This window comes from Pleurodeles waltl, chromosome 9, assembly GCF_031143425.1.
Source record: "Pleurodeles waltl isolate 20211129_DDA chromosome 9, aPleWal1.hap1.20221129, whole genome shotgun sequence".
Taxonomy (NCBI): domain Eukaryota; kingdom Metazoa; phylum Chordata; class Amphibia; order Caudata; family Salamandridae; genus Pleurodeles; species Pleurodeles waltl.
The window spans coordinates 60,291,378-60,308,203 of NC_090448.1; the positions used below are offsets into that span (position 1 = coordinate 60,291,378).

At 45.1% G+C, this 16,826-nt stretch overlaps 1 protein-coding gene across 1 annotated transcript in view; it reads left to right on the top strand.

Moving 5' to 3' along the window:
* The window catches only part of LOC138258943 (netrin-4-like), a 233,564-nt gene that overhangs the window by 115,300 nt on the left and 101,438 nt on the right, over window positions 1-16,826 (top strand). Inside the window, exon 5 of the mRNA XM_069206287.1 lies at window positions 448-636. Coding sequence (XP_069062388.1) covers window positions 448-636 — 189 coding nt within the window. The remainder of the gene's footprint in view (window positions 1-447; window positions 637-16,826) is intronic.

Consider the following 16,826-nt stretch of genomic DNA (forward strand, 5'->3'; position numbering starts at 1 on the left):
AGGGCAGAGGGAATTATTCAATTTTTGAGAGGGAGTGATAGTTTGATTGAAAGAGATAATGAGAAGCAAAGTGAAAGGGCGTGAGTGAATATGTGAGTGAGTATTTGTTTTAGTATGTTCATAAGTGACTGAGTAACTGGGTGAGTGAAAGAAAGAGTGAGTGAATGAGAACATAGGAGAGAATGGCTGGATGACTGAGTGAGTGAGAGGAGTGACTGAATGAGATAATGAGAAGTGAAGCGAAAGTGAGTGAGTGAAAAACAGCGAATGGCTGAGTGGCAAAGGGCTGGAGAAAGACTGAGGCAAACAGTGACAAAGAGCAATAGTCAATGAAAAGGCGACTATAAGAGTGAGCGTGTGAATGAATTAGTGGCTAAATGAGCGACGAGACTTGGCACCGAGATACTAATGAAAATGTAGTAACTTGTGCTCTCTCGTCCTCCCTAGAGTGTCGCTGCCATAACCACTCGGAGAGCTGCCATTTTGACCTGAACGTCTGGCTGACGTCAGGGAAGAAGAGCGGTGGAGTCTGCGACCAGTGCCAACACAACACTGAAGGGCATCGCTGCCAGAGGTGCCAGCCTGGATTCTACAGGGACAGCGGCGTCGCGGTCACCTCGCCCGTCGCCTGCAAGCGTAAGGCAATACACCTTATACTCTTCCGCCAAGTAAATGCACACAAGCAGACCCTGACATGTAATTATTCCCTGCACTGGAGTGCCCCGGAAGGACTTCTTTTTGTTTCCTTGCAATCCCGGTGGCCTGGCAGGGATGAGCAGCTGCATCCGAACATGGCCTTGATGCGCACTAGGGATAGGTCAGTTCAGAATGTAAACATATACAGACACGTTCACATGTAAGTTGAAGTATCGAAGTCGCCTGCAGCAGGTTGTTGGTGCTATTTCGGTGATATAGGTAGCAAGCAGGTTTCCTCTCTCTGGGGATAGCTGTCTATGTGAGAGGCGTGGCCTGGATGGTTAGGGTTTGGTACAAGGTCACACAGGGAACTTTATTCCTTTTTTTCAACCCTGATGTGCGGTTGATTTCTGATGAATCTGCCTTACCTGCTACCTTGGCATATGTAAGCAGATTAAATCAGTTAATCCAAGACACCAGATCAGGAAGGAAGACAAAGCTGGCCTATACACATACGTTGCACTTATAAAGCATTAAAAGGCATATTTACAAGCCCCTAGCGTCATTTTTTTAACGCTAAGGTTGGGTTAAGGAGACCTTTCTCCCGTGCCCTATTACTTTGTAAACCCTTGCACCACATTATTCCTGCACCAGGCATAAAGTATGCAAGGGGTGGCTTTCGACACAGCTAGGCCCGAAAAAATGGAGCAATGAAATTTACAACATCACACTGCACTATTTTTCCTGTCATTTTTAATGCCTGCTCAGAGCAGGCATTAAAATGACGCACTCATTTTAATCAATGGGCCTCCCTGTGCTTTGCTGTACTAGCGTCAACATTTTTGACGCTAGTGTAGCAAAGTTCCACAATAGCGTCATTTTTTTTTTACGCTATTGTCTTAACGCCTGGTATGGTGTGCCATATTGTAAATACAGCGCAATCACTGTAATGTTAGGTGGGGTAGGGGGCGACACAAGAAAAGTAGTGCTTCAGGACCGATGTACCACTGTCTTGTAAATATGCCCCTGTGTGAGGTACCAGTATATCGTTATAAAAATATCACTTGACTTAAATCTTGTGCCCTTAATATTGTCTTCCAAATAAATCTCAGGAGTTAATTCTAGAGAGATCTACCTCAATTGGACGATATTTTTGTAAGTGACACTTAAGACATAAATAGGGTTTTGTTAGTTGGCTCTAAAGTTTTGAATAATTTCTGCATTTGTAGGCGCTAACTTTCTGTGCAGATTCTTTTGAAGTCTACTTGCATCAAGTTTCTTTGTTTCACATAACAACAGCGTCACACCTAAAATTTACAAGCTCAACTCCTTAACCCATGTGACAATTATTGTAGAAATTTATCGAGTTAGGTATAAATATATGTGTAACTTTACCTTCATGGAAATTCTCTACTGGGGTAGAGTAAAGAAGCCCCCTGTCTTCTTTTTCATGTGTGTTATCACTGTTGTTTTTCAATAAATACATTTTGCAGGCTCATCCCAAAACATAGTACTGACGTTTTCTCCAACAATCTTGGAGTAAATATTTTGCATGCTGAAATGCAATAATGTTATGAGTCGTTGGAGTGAGTTCCTGGTGGCTGGTGATGGGAGGAATAAGGGCTGAAAAGTGTAGATTCCGTTGGCGAGGAGAGATAGGCTATAGTGGCAGAGACACATAGTGGTTGAAGGTGGATGGTAAAGCAACCTGAGCTCCAACCAGGCACCGCTTTAGGGTGACAAGACCCATGCGGTCGCACGGACCGCTGACCTGGAGAGAGTGCACTGACCTCAGAAGTGGGGCGCTGTGTTGAGCAATAACATGATTTTAAAACACCTGCTGCAGAGTTTCTTGTAGTCCAGCTTTCAGGTAGCAATAAAAATGTCAAGTTAACTCTTGTGATTAATGTTCCTACTACAGAGAGAGATGGAGTTTTGTCTAGTGGCAGTTTTGACTCACCATAATGTAGCACAGAGGGTTAATATGCCTACTGCAAAGAACAGATCTTTATTTTATGTGGCTAGCTGAGTAGATTAGAAAAGTTAGCCTTCACCGGCACTTTACAAGATATAAAATGTGTGTGAGAGAGGTGCAATGGAAATATATGGGTCACTTTTGGCGGATGGTAGTGAGGGAAAACGAGGAGGAGGTCATGAGGTGGGGGGCACCAAAAAAGATTGTCGCAAAGGGTGCCACCAACGCTAATGCCGGCCCTGACCCAGCTTAGAAAAAGCAGGTGGCAAACGGGTGGCATTCAAGGATGGTAACATTCAGGTGGGAAACCACTCAGTGACTCTGCTGTCACATTGCTACATGGGCTCCTGACAATGGCTGTAAGTCAGTTCGAATAAGGCAAACGACTGAAATACCTCATCCAATTAGACAGTTACCTCGTCTCATAAAATTCGCTTTACAAGCAAGATACATCATAGAGATGATGGATGGAAATGAAATCTCCAAGAGAAGATGCCAAATAAGGACAAACTTAGTTATCTTGTAAAAAATAAACAACTGAGAAGGTGAAGTGTATGCAAGCAAGAGGTGACCGGACAGAATGAGTAAAGGTGTTAAAGGAGCCATTCACTCTATGCAACATATTCTTCGGCCAGCTCTGCATCTCTAACAATTACCAATAATGAGCATTCTAGAATGTTGCTTTTTTGGTGATGTCATCTCGAGTTTTGAGATGCTTTATGAATCCATTTTCTGGATGACCCCCATTACAGCAGCGGGACCACATTAGGGGAGTGTGTTTTAATTGAAAAAAAATAAACCTAATAGTCAAAATGAGAGTTGCGTGCGTTGAATATATTCTCTGGAAGGAATTATTGGGATGGTATCACCTATCACAATAAAATCTAAGCTTATCTCTTCCTCTGCCACGCATTTGGTGGTTTCCTATGTAAAAGTGGGTGTAGTTACAGAACTCTGGCAAGTTAAATGCCCTAAAGGTAACAGATACACAACATCAAGGAAACAGATAGGATAAAGGAATCTTTATCAGCTAGTTGTAAGGACAGCAAGCCACCAGTGCTGGACAGGGAATCAAAGCAAAGCTGGCAAACCGATTCACCACTGTCAGACCCTCTACTAAGACAATGTTGCAGGCAAGTCCGAATCCCACTGATATGCAAAAGCATACATTATCAAGCCACTTCCTATATCACTGGGCATACAAGTGGTTCCATGCGTATATTCTGGTTAATTGGGCACCTTTGGCTTAGTTTATGGGTTGAGAGAGTGGATGCTGAAGGTTGGTGGGGCCACCAAGGCTCAAAACCCGTGGTTCTCAGCCTTATTTAGATGAGGGGCTCCACAGTGTTTTTGACAGCAGAGCCTCATCCGACTCAACCATCAGAAGTCCTTGAGCTGGTGGTTTGCTCATCACAGGGATGCCTGGTTTAGGATTGGGCTTCTACCGCTGCCTTTTCCTGTCCTGACATGGGCAGGAGAATGGACAAAAGTTCCCGATGTGAAGGGGGAGAAGTACCTGTGTGCCAGGCACACTATTTTTTTCCTGCTGAGATGAACCCCACGTTGGGAAATTCCTTCTGCAAAACCAAAAAGAATGCCAAGCATGTAGCATCAACATGGGAGCCTCCTCACATTCAACTCTGCTGAAAGTGGGTCCACAGTGGCAGCGAAGAGGCTTTTGGCACATGGATGCCCTCTAAGCAGGTGGGAATCTCTAGATAAGACCGGTGATCTTCCCAGTGGTGGCTGACACTGAATGGGGGTGGTGGAGCGGCGCGGGGGGGGGGGCATGGGAGAGTAAAAAAAAAGAAAGCAAAAAACCCCACTTCCCTCTTTCTTACAGAGACGGGTTCATCTCCTCCATCCTCTTCCCGGCAGCACACAGGCTCCCAACATGACAGCAGTGCCGTGATTGGTGTGAGCACCCTGCTTCCGCTCTCACAGAGGGAGTGGCACCCTGTGCACTTTCTCCTCCCGGCTGTTCAGTACAGTCAGGTGAAGAAATGCAAAGTAGGCATGGATGTTTGGCCGGCCAAACACGGCCGGCTAAATACACATGCACACTCATGGTGCACTCCACTCCTCCCTCCAGCCCCACCCTAACCTGGCTCACCGAAAAATAAAATGATAATAACGCTGCATTGATATCATTTTTATTTTTCCTTCCCCTTCTGCTGAAAGCAGCGGGCGACGCTCCTCCGCCTCAGCGGAGGAGCCGCCCCTGGATCTTCCACCAATGAGGTAAAGGTAAGAGCCTCCCTTGACTCTGCAGGCTGCCCTGCAAACCATAAACGATGCCACTGGTAGTTGATCACTGGTTATCAGTCTCAGGGAGATTACTTTTAGGGTACTATTTTTTAATTATTTTAACAAAAATCTCTGGGGATTTTTTTCAGTAGCTTTTGAGGTGACTCTCTGATTGCCATTTTCTTACCCTTGCCTTCAGTAAAGCTTCCCATTTCCTTAACCTAACACCTGTATTTATCTTATTCATAACTATGTACTTCAAATGTTGAGTGACTCTTCAACCCCACACACCCCAAACTGGGCATGCGTCAGCCTGCCACCAATTCAGACAAAGTAACAGTAGGGTCAGTGAGTTCATAATAGCGGTAGGAACAATACCAAAGTCATGCCAGTAGCACTTTATCATGTCAGCTTCTACTCAGCCCATAAAATAAATAGAATTCCTATTCCAATTTCCATATTTAGTGCCTAGAGTACCTTTGAAATGGCACATTCTAACCACCCCAGCATATTGTGCTGGTTTCCACCCACACCCTCCCTCCACTGTTTTTAACACTCAAGCCAGTGCCCACATCCAGTGTCAAAAGCACGATTGGCATTCAAAGACAAAATCCACTCTAAAGTGCCATCGCCTCCCCGTTTACAAGAGTACATTTGTCATGCCGGTTTCCTTCCTCTAGTCTGTAAAGTAAGTGTAGAAAGCTGGTTTGTATCCCAGCATCTTTAGTGCTATTGTCATTCCAGTGTGTACCATATTCTCTTATATGAAAAACAACATTGCCATCCAGGTTTCATCCGCCGCTCACTAAATAGAGGAACCTTACAATTTACGCCCCTTGCCTTGTTAGTTACACCCATCAGTATTGCCTTGTTAGTTACACCAGCAGTTTCTAAAGTACCATTGCCTTTCCAGTCTCCAGGCCCAAGTCTCTAATGTACAATTGTCAAGCCAGAGTACATAACCTATTGCAATACAATGCAAGACACCAGCTATGGTGGTGTTCATTGCCCCAGTATTTAACGTACAACTGCCATGGAAGCATTGGCATAGATCTGCTACGCCAAGTGAGGGGATAGACTGCTCTTAGCACTGCGCAGCCGTTCACCTTGCTCCTGGTGCTTGCTGTAGGACAGCTGCGGCAACTGTTGGAGTTGCTCCTGTGGGAGAGCCCTGAGGTTGGTGCAACTGTGTGCAACTGTGCAGCAGAGGTGCAAAGGCTGACCGCAAAACTACCACTGCATCCTGTGCCCTCTTCACAGCCTGCATGAAACATCCAGATGGCCCTCTCCCTAGGGCTCTCTCTTTCTCACACATGTGAAGACACACGCTGTGCACATGGGCTCACACGCTATGGTGTAGGACAGTTTATAGAACTGCGTATTTTGCCCAAGGATAGCAAGCTTCCAGTGAAACTGAGGATTTATTCCAGAGGTGGGCTGACTGTGGGCAAGGCCTGCTCTGGGGAAGACCACCTTCCTTGACTGGGTGGACCACGATGAGTAGACCATGCACCCACAAAAACAGCTGACACGACTCGCAGGTAGCAGCCAAACCTCCACAGTAGGGACCGCCCGGTGTCCCAGAAGTTCAACATGATCCCCAGGAACGTAGCTTCAGGTGGGGTGTTTGATGTGTGACGCCCCCTCAAATCAATGCTTCTTGGCCTGAGTGTTGGGTCTGGAAGCCCTGAGTCGGTCTACTACGCCTTTGTTGGTTTTTCTTTTCATTCTTATTTGTTTACAAAGTTTTAACTTGTTATTTTTTTATCAGGAGCTTAGACAGAGGCCCACTTAATACAAATCATTATTGAACTTGTTTCTTGTGGGAACAGTATATCCCAAAGCCTTGGTCATCTCACCCCATCACCCTTCGGCATACTGTTTTTTAATCATGAAATTTGTGATTCTATTCCCCCCCCCCACACACACATCCCCATCCCCCGCAAATCTCACTGACTAAGATAAGCCACTGAGGACTCTGGGAGACTGGAGACACCAGCCAGGCTATAAATGAAAGAGAAGACAAGCATCAACACTTCCAATTTAGAGGTGAGAAATGACGGAGGAATATCATTCACCACGCACAGCGGTGACATCTAAAAACACCAAAAAGAGAGACCCACTTCCAACAGCACCAAGATAAACCGCTCATGAGAGACTGAGCGACCAAGGGGACCTGCAGGAGATACGGATGTAGATGGACAACTGAGAAAAGCTGATGGGCAAAAAGTGGGTCAGCAACATTCGTGCATAAATCACTATGTGGTAAAATTAAAAAATGGAAAATGAAAATGTAAGAATCGCACAAACCAATCTATATAGCGCTTAGCAAAGGAAAGAGTAAAACTGACTTTTTACAACATTGCCGAGGATTTTACCACCTTACAAAAAGATAGCCGTCAGGTCAATGCACCTACAGTCAGGAAGCTTAAATGGCAGCAGAAATATATCAAACATACACTTACTGACTTCGCAAACATCCAGCCAGCGATTGAGAGTGACAGTTACATAACTTGCAACGAGGGAGGGAGACTTTTTAAATGGACTCTTTCTTCGTCCCCCTCGGCGTGATGTGGCGGCCATGACAAAACAAGAGGTCCAGGCTTAATAAGAGAGCTTATGCCAGACATCTGAAGAGCTCGCAGCTGACATGAAAGGCCTGCCGCCGGTCAGCTCTGATCTCTGGCTGCCTGGGTGAGTGCCAGCCGGCTCGGCTGCTTCTGAGGGGCCGGGGCCGCCTGCCTCCGGACAGTGCATTCCCGCCGATTCCCAGCTCTTAGCATGTGCAGAAATGGGGGCTTTAATAAGTCCCAAAGAGCCCCAGTTAAGACTCTGCTGGCAGTGCCTTGTTGCTGGAAGTCACTTTCGCAAAAACAAACTATTCTAGGAAAGAGTCTTTTTAAAGTACATTTCTATCATTGAGATCAAGCTGCAGTGAACTGGCGTATTGTAGTGTAACAAACAGGTATTAACAAAGCCAGTAGGCCTGGCTTTGCATTTATTGAGGAAAGTATATGGAGGGGCGGAGGGATAAAGATTTTTTTTTTTTTGTGTGAGCAAGATTACCCATATGTCATGGTGCTTAATTTGTGATAATGTAATTGCCGGGACCCGAGATATTTCTGAGGGGGGCCACCATGGATAGCACTATCCCCAGTCTCTGAGAGCTCTGCCAAATTCTAACCATCATACAATAAAAGTGTTTCATTTTTGCCTATTCCAGGTCACTTAGGGCCAGATGTATCAAAGTACTGTTTTCCATTTCTTAAATAGCGAATTTTAAGAAATCGCTATTCAAGAAATGCAAATGGTATGTGAGAAAATAGCGATTCCCTAATAGCGATTCCCACAGTGACGCAATCGCTATTATGAAATGCAACTCCATCCGTTCGCATGGGCCTTCAGGCCCATACGTGCGAATGTTGTTGCATTTCCTAATTTGCGATTCCTTATTAGGGAATCGCAAATTAGGAAATGCAAAACCTAGAGTGCTGAGGGCCTAAGGCCCCCTTTGAGGCACCCCAAAACTTAATTGTGCACACATGCCCTAAGGGCATGTGTGAGCTACATGGCACTTAAAAAATGGTTACCACCAACCTGGAGTTGGTGGTAATTACATTTCCTAAATGCCCAGTTCGCATTTAGGAAATGCTTGATACATGTGCATGGGGAATCGCAAATAGGAATTCTCTATTTGCTATTTCCTGTTTAGGAAATCGCAAATTATGATTCCCTAATCGGAGTTGCAATTTTAGGGACTTGCTAAAAATTGTGATTCCCTAAAATGGGACTGCGATGCCTTTCACACATCGTGAAAGTCTATTTTGCATTTGTAAACAGTGGGATTTTGCGATACGCACCGTTTGCGAATGCACAGTGGTTTGATACATCTGGCCCTTAGTGGTGTAAATATGGCCTGGATCTGCTGTTATGTTTTATTAAACTATATTGAGCATGCTTTTGGTCAGTTCTGCTCAAAAACAGACAGACAACACCACCATGTGGTAGACTGTCATAAATATGTGCCATTGTTTACAAATAAGTGCTGTGCTAAGCACTGGCAAACGCTGGCAGAAATTAAGCATTAAATTGTAAAATTATTATCTACAAACAATAGAGTTTAAGGCTGTGTGGGTTCAACACTGCAGGATTACCCTGGTCTTCAATTACAAGTGTCCCCCAACTTTGTGGGTGGGGGATACCTGGGCCAGAAGTAACAATTCAAACAAGTATCTCCTTGTGAAGTAACTGAGATCACCTGGGGAATAGCCGACTGTACGCAGAACAAGAGATTCAGAATAACACAGTACTTTTGCCCAGGTTGTGCCCATTTTCAGGGATTTTAAAGCTCCCATTAACCACCTGTTGAAAGCAGCTGGGATTTGGCAATGAGGATGGGTACTGGGGGTCTGGAGTGGGGCTCTGGGTGTTGAAATGCTGCCTCTGGCCATTTCAGGTTGTGACTCAGTGAGAGGGAGCATTGTCTGTTCCATATGTGGTGCTGGAAGGGGCTGGCAGCCCTTCCCCTCTCCATCCGTTGGTTTTTCCATGGGCAGATCTGCACCAAGTAAAACCAGGTTCAGAATTGCCAGACCTTGTAATTTCAGGTCTGGAAATACCTGGGCACTCATAGTTGCCTGGAGCTGCCTGGAGCTCTATCCATCTTATCGTGCTGGGGATTCTGCAGGTCTAACTCTCACCCAAATTACACTAAACTAATATGTGTCTTAACCTAACACTGGCTCAAACCTTAACCACAACCATATCCCTGTCCATAACCCCTCCCCTAAACTTGCCTCTTCCCCTATTTCTAACCCCAACAATGTCCCAAATCCACTCAAGACCCTTATTTTAAATGCAACCATCACCATAACTGTAAACCTAACTCTTAACCCATCCGAAGCCCGGTTCCTAATCCAAGACCCATCTAAAACTGAATGGGCTTTATTTAGGGATCAGTGTTAAAGGAAAATAACGAGGGTTCAGAAGGGGGTGATGAATAGGACAAGGAATCCACCAGTGGGATTTTCTTTATCAGGGGAGATCGAGGAAATTCAGTGGGCAGAATTTCCTCCTGAATCACAACTTTACTGGAGCATATTTTCAGATTCTTCTTTGTAAATTTGTTCCAGGAGAAAAAATTGTTTTCTTCTTCAAGATTCTCTCCAGAGTTGCAGACATTTTGCTTTTATTTCAAGTGCCAACCCTTCACTCCACTGGAGCCTCTTAAGATTCTCTGTGTACACATCTTCTTTCAAAATGTTACTGTATTGATATGGAGTGAGACTAATGGCAAGATTTATAATTTGCGGGTAATGATTGCTCTCAGGACGATGATCGATAGAGTAGATAGTTATCTGATTAAGCAGCACCAGACTGCCCTATGTAAAGCCAATTATGGATTTCGATTTTTCAGAGATACTTGTCCGCGTAGAAGGGATATCCACACCATTAATCCAGCTGCAAGTAAACTAGTAATAATTTTTTCACCCTATTCCAGGAAGCACCTGGAATGGGATTTTCCGTTTAAAGTCTTGGGCATTGGTATGTGCTTGCAACAGATTTAAGTTGCACTGCATGTTTTTTCAACAATCCTTTCTTCACTCCATAACCCAGGTTTATGTAGACATTTGCTATGATTAAGTTCTGGTTCACAGTCCATCCAACTGTCTTCATGGCCTGATGCCAAGGTTATCATGCATCTAGGACCTTACTGTCAAAAGGAACATCAGTGCTAAAATACATGGCAAGGCCGCCCTTTGGGCACCCTTCCAGACCTACTGGCAGGAGTAAATATTTCAATGAAGCAAACTAAGAGAGTAGATACTTCCAACCAGGTTCTTTGTAGTATAATGATTTTTTGCAAATAGGCAAAGAAGTCTGCTTCATCTAACTTGTGACACAGGCCGGCTATGTTCCAGGAGAAGATGTTAAAAGAAACTTCAGATACTATTACTGGGTTAGTTAGATCTGTTTAGTGGCTCCTTTGGGACCCGCAGTCAGGCTGACGTGCTAGAAACTAAGATGTCAGGTATTCAGTCCCTGTCTTTAGATGCAGAGATCCTTGATGAATCCATCTCGAGTAAGGAAATAACTGAAGCAATCTACTCATTGCCCTCTGGGAAAACACTGGGTCCAGACTGGGCCTCCTGTCTGAATACTATACAGTGTTTCAAGACAATCTGACGCCCAAACTTCTGGCCTTATATAATGAGGTGGGTAAATAGTTTTTTTTTCTGGTGGGAATGGCTATGGCCACTTTTGTGGTGATCCCAAAATCACACCCATCATCAAGGTCCTGTACTGACTACAGACCAATTTCGCTCATCAATAGCGACGTTAAACTGTACTCCACTATTCTGGCGACCCACCTTAGGAGGGTACTACCACTTTTGACCCATCCGGACCAATATAGCCTTAGAACCCGCCGTAGCGGGCTCTACCGGCTATTAAAGGCCCGGTCCCCGCGTTAAATGCCCGAGCCGAAGGCGAGGGCATTTAACAAGGGAGAGGGACTTTAATAGCCGGTAGAGCCCGCTACGGCGGGTTCTAAGGCTATTAGAACATTCTGCCACTCAGGGCAGAATGTTCTATTAAAAAAAAAAATGTTCACGGAGCCCGAGGGGATTAAAATCCCCTCGGGCTCCGTGAGGCTTTGTTCACAGCTGTTGCTGTGAATAAAGCAAACATTGGAATGTTGGCGCTGCGGGCTTTTACCGTCCAGTAAAAGCCCGCAGCACTCCATTGTTTTCAATGGAGCCCCCAGCATTCCAATGTTCTAATGTAGGTTTATGGCTAGTCAGAGTGCGAGACACTGTAAACGCCACCTTAATACAGCACTGGTTCAGCGCCACTGCCTGCCCTTTGATCTGGTACTCCCTTATGTTGATTTAGAGAAGGCGATCAATACAGTGGATTGGGAGCACTTGCGACACGTCCTTCTTCGAGCAGGTATGGGACCTTGTTTCCGCAGGCTGGTCAATGCCCTTTATGTGAAACCGGTAGCCCACGTTCAGCTTAACGGCATTTTCTCCCATACGTTTCCGATTTACAGGGGGATACGGCAGGGCTGCCCCCTCTCTCCTCTCCTCTCTTTTTTTGCCCTGGCCATTGAGCCCCTGGCACATCTGTTTAGAACTGACCCTCTTCATCAGGGCTTGCACTGAGGCCAGGCTCATGAAGATCGTATCGCATTATACGCTGACGATGTCCTACTGTATATGGCGAATCCTGTTGACACCTGTCTGCGGAGCCTTCATTTACTGCGCTGCTTTCAAAAGGCATCAGAGCGCTTAATGAATCCCTCTAAATCAGTGTTGGTGCCATTGGTGCTATCCCATGATTGTTACACTTGGCAAGATGCAGTGTCTATCCACAGGCTGAGCTTTAGATATTTGGGCGTCTGAGTGGCGCTTCTTCCGGAGCTCACATGGGCCCTAAATCTTGCACCTTTGGCACGTCGGGCCAACTCAGATCTGGTGAGATGGCATTCCCTACCCCTAAATGTTTTCGGCCGTGTGGCACTTTACAAATTGATGGATCTACCCCGGCTCCTACATATTTTTCAAACCTTTCCACTCTAGATCCCGTGTTACCAGTTCCGGGCATTAAACAGAAATGTGTCCTCATTTCTCTGGCGGGGGTGGCACTGAATCGCATTGCAAGACTGTCAGAGGAGTACCTATGATGGCTGCATGGGCATGGCTAATCCAAACTTGTATTATTTAGCAACCCAACTCCTGGTCATCCACAACTGGTTTACCAGGGGATGGGTGGACCCGGCGTATCAGCTGGAACTTGCCTCTCTCAGCTTCCCGCGGATTCTAGATCTGCTTTACGGTTCCCCACTCTGTACAACCATGGCTTCAGTGACTAAAGGGGTGCTCCTTGCCTGGCATGTGGCTCTGCGGCATACTCAATGGATGAACACTCTGACCCAACAGACACCCCCCTGGCAGGGAACTTGGTTGAAAGAGTCAGCGGTCCTGCCAGGATTTGGTAAATGGGACTTATTGGGCATTTCTCAGCTTGGGGACATATGGGCTGGTACACCCATGTGATACTATCAAGCCCTCCAAGCTACCTTTCAACTTTTCCACAATCAATTTTAAAAATATCTGCACCTCTGTCACGCCCTCAATACACATTTGAGGGCGTGACACACCATGACTGCCTCCCAGAATACAGTCCGCTCGAGGCCAAATTGCTTAGGGGGCTTGGGAAAGTAAGGCATGTCTCAAATGTATAAAATGCTGATCTGACTCATGTTAGAACTTGATGGGAACAATGGGTGGGCCCCCTTGAGGAAGATGATTGGCGGGATGCCTTGATGGCACTGAGGGTGATAACTATGTCTTCCAGGTTACGATTGCTACAACTGTATGTCTTACATGGGTCCTATCTCTCGCCCAATAGACTGTATGGAGCAGGGCTCCTTCCTGATTCTAAATGCCCTAGATGCTCAGCACCATCTGCAGACTTCTATCGTGTGATACGGGCATGTCCACACATTGCATGGTACTGGACGGAGACTTTGAGCGAGCTCACTGAGATAGTGGGGTTGGAGGTCCCGCTGTCCCCATTGCTGGTTCTCTTAGGAGTAATGGAAGATGTAGATGGTCCACGATCAGAACGTATTTTTGTAGGTACGGCCATGATGATGGCGAAGAGAGACCTTGCAACCAGTTGGAACTCTTCGAGTCCACCGACGGTCTCGAAATGGAGATGAGGAGATGATTGGTGCGTACAACAGGAGAGACCAATCTATGAAGCACGAGAGTGTACTCGTAAATACGCGAGGGTGAGAGGGAAATGGCTGGGCCAGCTAACATGAACTTCCACGGGGTTCAAACGATGTTTGTGAAGGTGCCTATTGCTCTGAAATGGTTATGGATGATGAGGTTGTCATGCAGAGGGTTGTGTATATATATATATATATATATATGTATGTATATATATATATATATATATGTGGAGGGACTGGTGGTTCTGGGGACTGTTGGGGTTTTCCTGTTGTATCCCTCATTCAAAACTCAATAAAAATTGTTTATCAAAAAACCAGTCCCAGTCTTGGACTTTGCTGGCGTTAATTGATCCCTGAATGTTGGAGCGGATTTGAAAGTTTTGGGGTACCAAGTTAGAACTACTCTTTTGACGTGGTCAATTCTGCTGCTATAGGTTGCTCCCTAGGCTTGGAGATCAACATTGGAGGATATGCGTGTTGTTGAATTCAGTAAACTTTATCCCACAGTGCCAGAGTTTATCTTTAAGATGATAGCCCGTCTGAGCGAGAAAACTGGAGATGAATGTAACCAAAGTAGGCTCCATACACTGTGAGCCCGTAGGTGGTAGAAATTCGATTGGCTTTATGTCGGGGGATTCAACTGCCCCGAGGTTATGCAAACCATCTTAAAATTTTCAGGATGTTTCCACAGTTTATGATGTCCTGCCTTCCTCTGGATATAAATTCAAGTTGAAGAGGGAGCGTGGTAATGCAAGTTTTGTTCTCAATCATTAAATGCTTACCTGAGAGCTAGCTGGATCTGGTTTGGGTACTCCTAGATGGAGGAAGTGCTGATTCACTTCATCTGATTTGCCTCATCCTGCATGTGTAAAATGACTGTTCGACCTCCTTTGTGCTTTCCTACTCAGTGCTCTGGGTGCTGTTCTATGTTATGAGACACTTACTGCTGTGAGTCTTTAGTTTTAGAGTCCAATGTGGTAACACTTTTTCCCTTCTTTTGAATTGGCCTCGTCATATTGGCTGGGGTTGGGCTGCCATCAAGGTTTTGCCCTACCTCATTTATAGTATTGAGGGCTCCAAGTATAACATGGACTGCATCCCAGGGTCTGATCGCATAGGAAGTGAATTTTCAATCTGTGGCTGGGCTGTTGCGGCAATAGCGGAGTTCGACTCAGTAGGGTGGAACTTAAGATCTCCACTTGCTGTTTCATGGTTGCCCTTTCCCTTTTTCAACTCTATCACCTTCTTATTGAAAATGGGAACCACCCATAGGGAAGATAGATATTTTTTGCCCCAGGGAGACAGCTTCAAATTAGTTTCTTCTCCCTTTACAATGTTTATTGTGGGCTCTTTTTGACTTTTGAGGCACTTTTCTGTTAGTAGGTGGATAAGCTACTGTACTGCAACACAAATTATTTTCGATTATCAGTACACATTAACCTTCCAAGCCAAAAGGTTGGCACTAATGATGGTATAGAGCATGAATTAGGGTTCTTTGAATATAGCAGTGGCAGGCACTTTAGAAAGGTTAAATGGTAGCATGAGTCTTTCTGGACTGGCCTTGACGTGTGTGAACCTCTCCTTGGGGGATCTGTGGGGGATCCGATCCATTCGCATTGATCTAACTCATGCGCACATGATCGTTGCACCCTTGCATTATACTGGGCCATTACCATTGCTCTCACTCTCACTCATGAGCATGCCTTCTTTACATTGATGGATTTTAGCAAGTACTTCCTGGCATGCTCTGGTCCAAAGACTTGTAGAATCAAATGCTGGATGTGCTACTGTCCCAGCATATGTCTGTCTATGTTGTGACTGCCCTAAAGTTGCTAAGTGATCCTCCAAGTAATTTCTGGAGGTTTATGGAGTTTCACCCTTGCTCCACGCTGGATTTGCTTGTACCAGTGAATACCCTGAATGTGCATTTGTCTTAAATTCCAAAGAACCAAAGTCAGAGGTCAGTCAAAGGTGTAGAGGGAGAATCTTTCAGTGGTGGATTGAGAGGATGGAAAAAGAGCGACCCTTGCTTAAGCGAGATGGAGGAGGGAGATGGAGGCCAAGGCTTGCCGGGCAAATCTCAGGACTCTAGTAGGTCTGTTTAGGGAGATTCTATTTTGTAGACAGCTGTAGTTGCAAAGGAAGATACCAGTTTCACTTTTATCACCCTAAGACAAATGATGTAGGTTGAGCTCAACCTCTTCCATATGATTGCCAGAGTTGAATACATTTTAAAAATTAGAAATGAATTGACAAAAACTGCTGTTCTTAAAAAGAATATGAAGTATCTTCAAATCCAGGATTCAAACACACACATTTTAAAACATTTTCTGAACAACTCTACTCCAGAAAACAGCCAACTAGGGAGGTAATCGACAGCTTTCTTAACTTCAGCTCATTGAGAGCCAACAATGGCACTGACCTCGCTAGTTCTCTATCAAAAGATGGCATCACTTAAAATCTAAAGGCCATAAACATGGGGAATGTCCTAGGACCTAATGGTTTCAAGCTGAATGCTACAATATATTTCAAGGTGCAGTGCTTGGACGTAACAGGTCCCCTGCATGGCACTAGGGAACATGCAACTTCACCCTGAGTTTCTGATAGCAAGCCTACTGGCTTTTGGGTTTTTCTTGGCCTCAGTACAGACAGCGGTTATGTGTGTGCTGATAGCCACTATGACACGGAAAGCGAGGAGCTCTGTGGCCTGGAGCGGCACATCATGTGCACCCCTCTACTGAACTTTAAGCCTACCCTATTTTTCTTGTACAATCACTTCAGATTCTACGACTCATTACAGATCTTATTTGACTGAAAGGGTAAGGGGGGGGGTTAGCACCAGAATCCCTGACCTGAAATCCTGACAGAGCTACACCTTATACTAAATAAATGCACTCAGATTTCTTTTCTCTGTATGAGATCACAGATGATTAATCAGTTGATCTTATCTCGTATTAGATTAAGGAGAGTATTCTGATTACGATGCCTTGCTTTGGATCACCGAAAGTGAGGGCTCTTATTAAATCGCCCTGCACTACATTAAAGTAGATTACATTGATTGCTTCACCTTTTACTAGATTGCAAGAGAATTCCCTGGATACTTTATCCTGCATTGGGTTACAGAAGATCCTCACTCTGATTACTTTACTCTGGATCGGATTTCAGAAGACATTACTTTTGACATTTTTAAACTGCATTTGATTTCAGAAGGAGACTGCTTTGTTT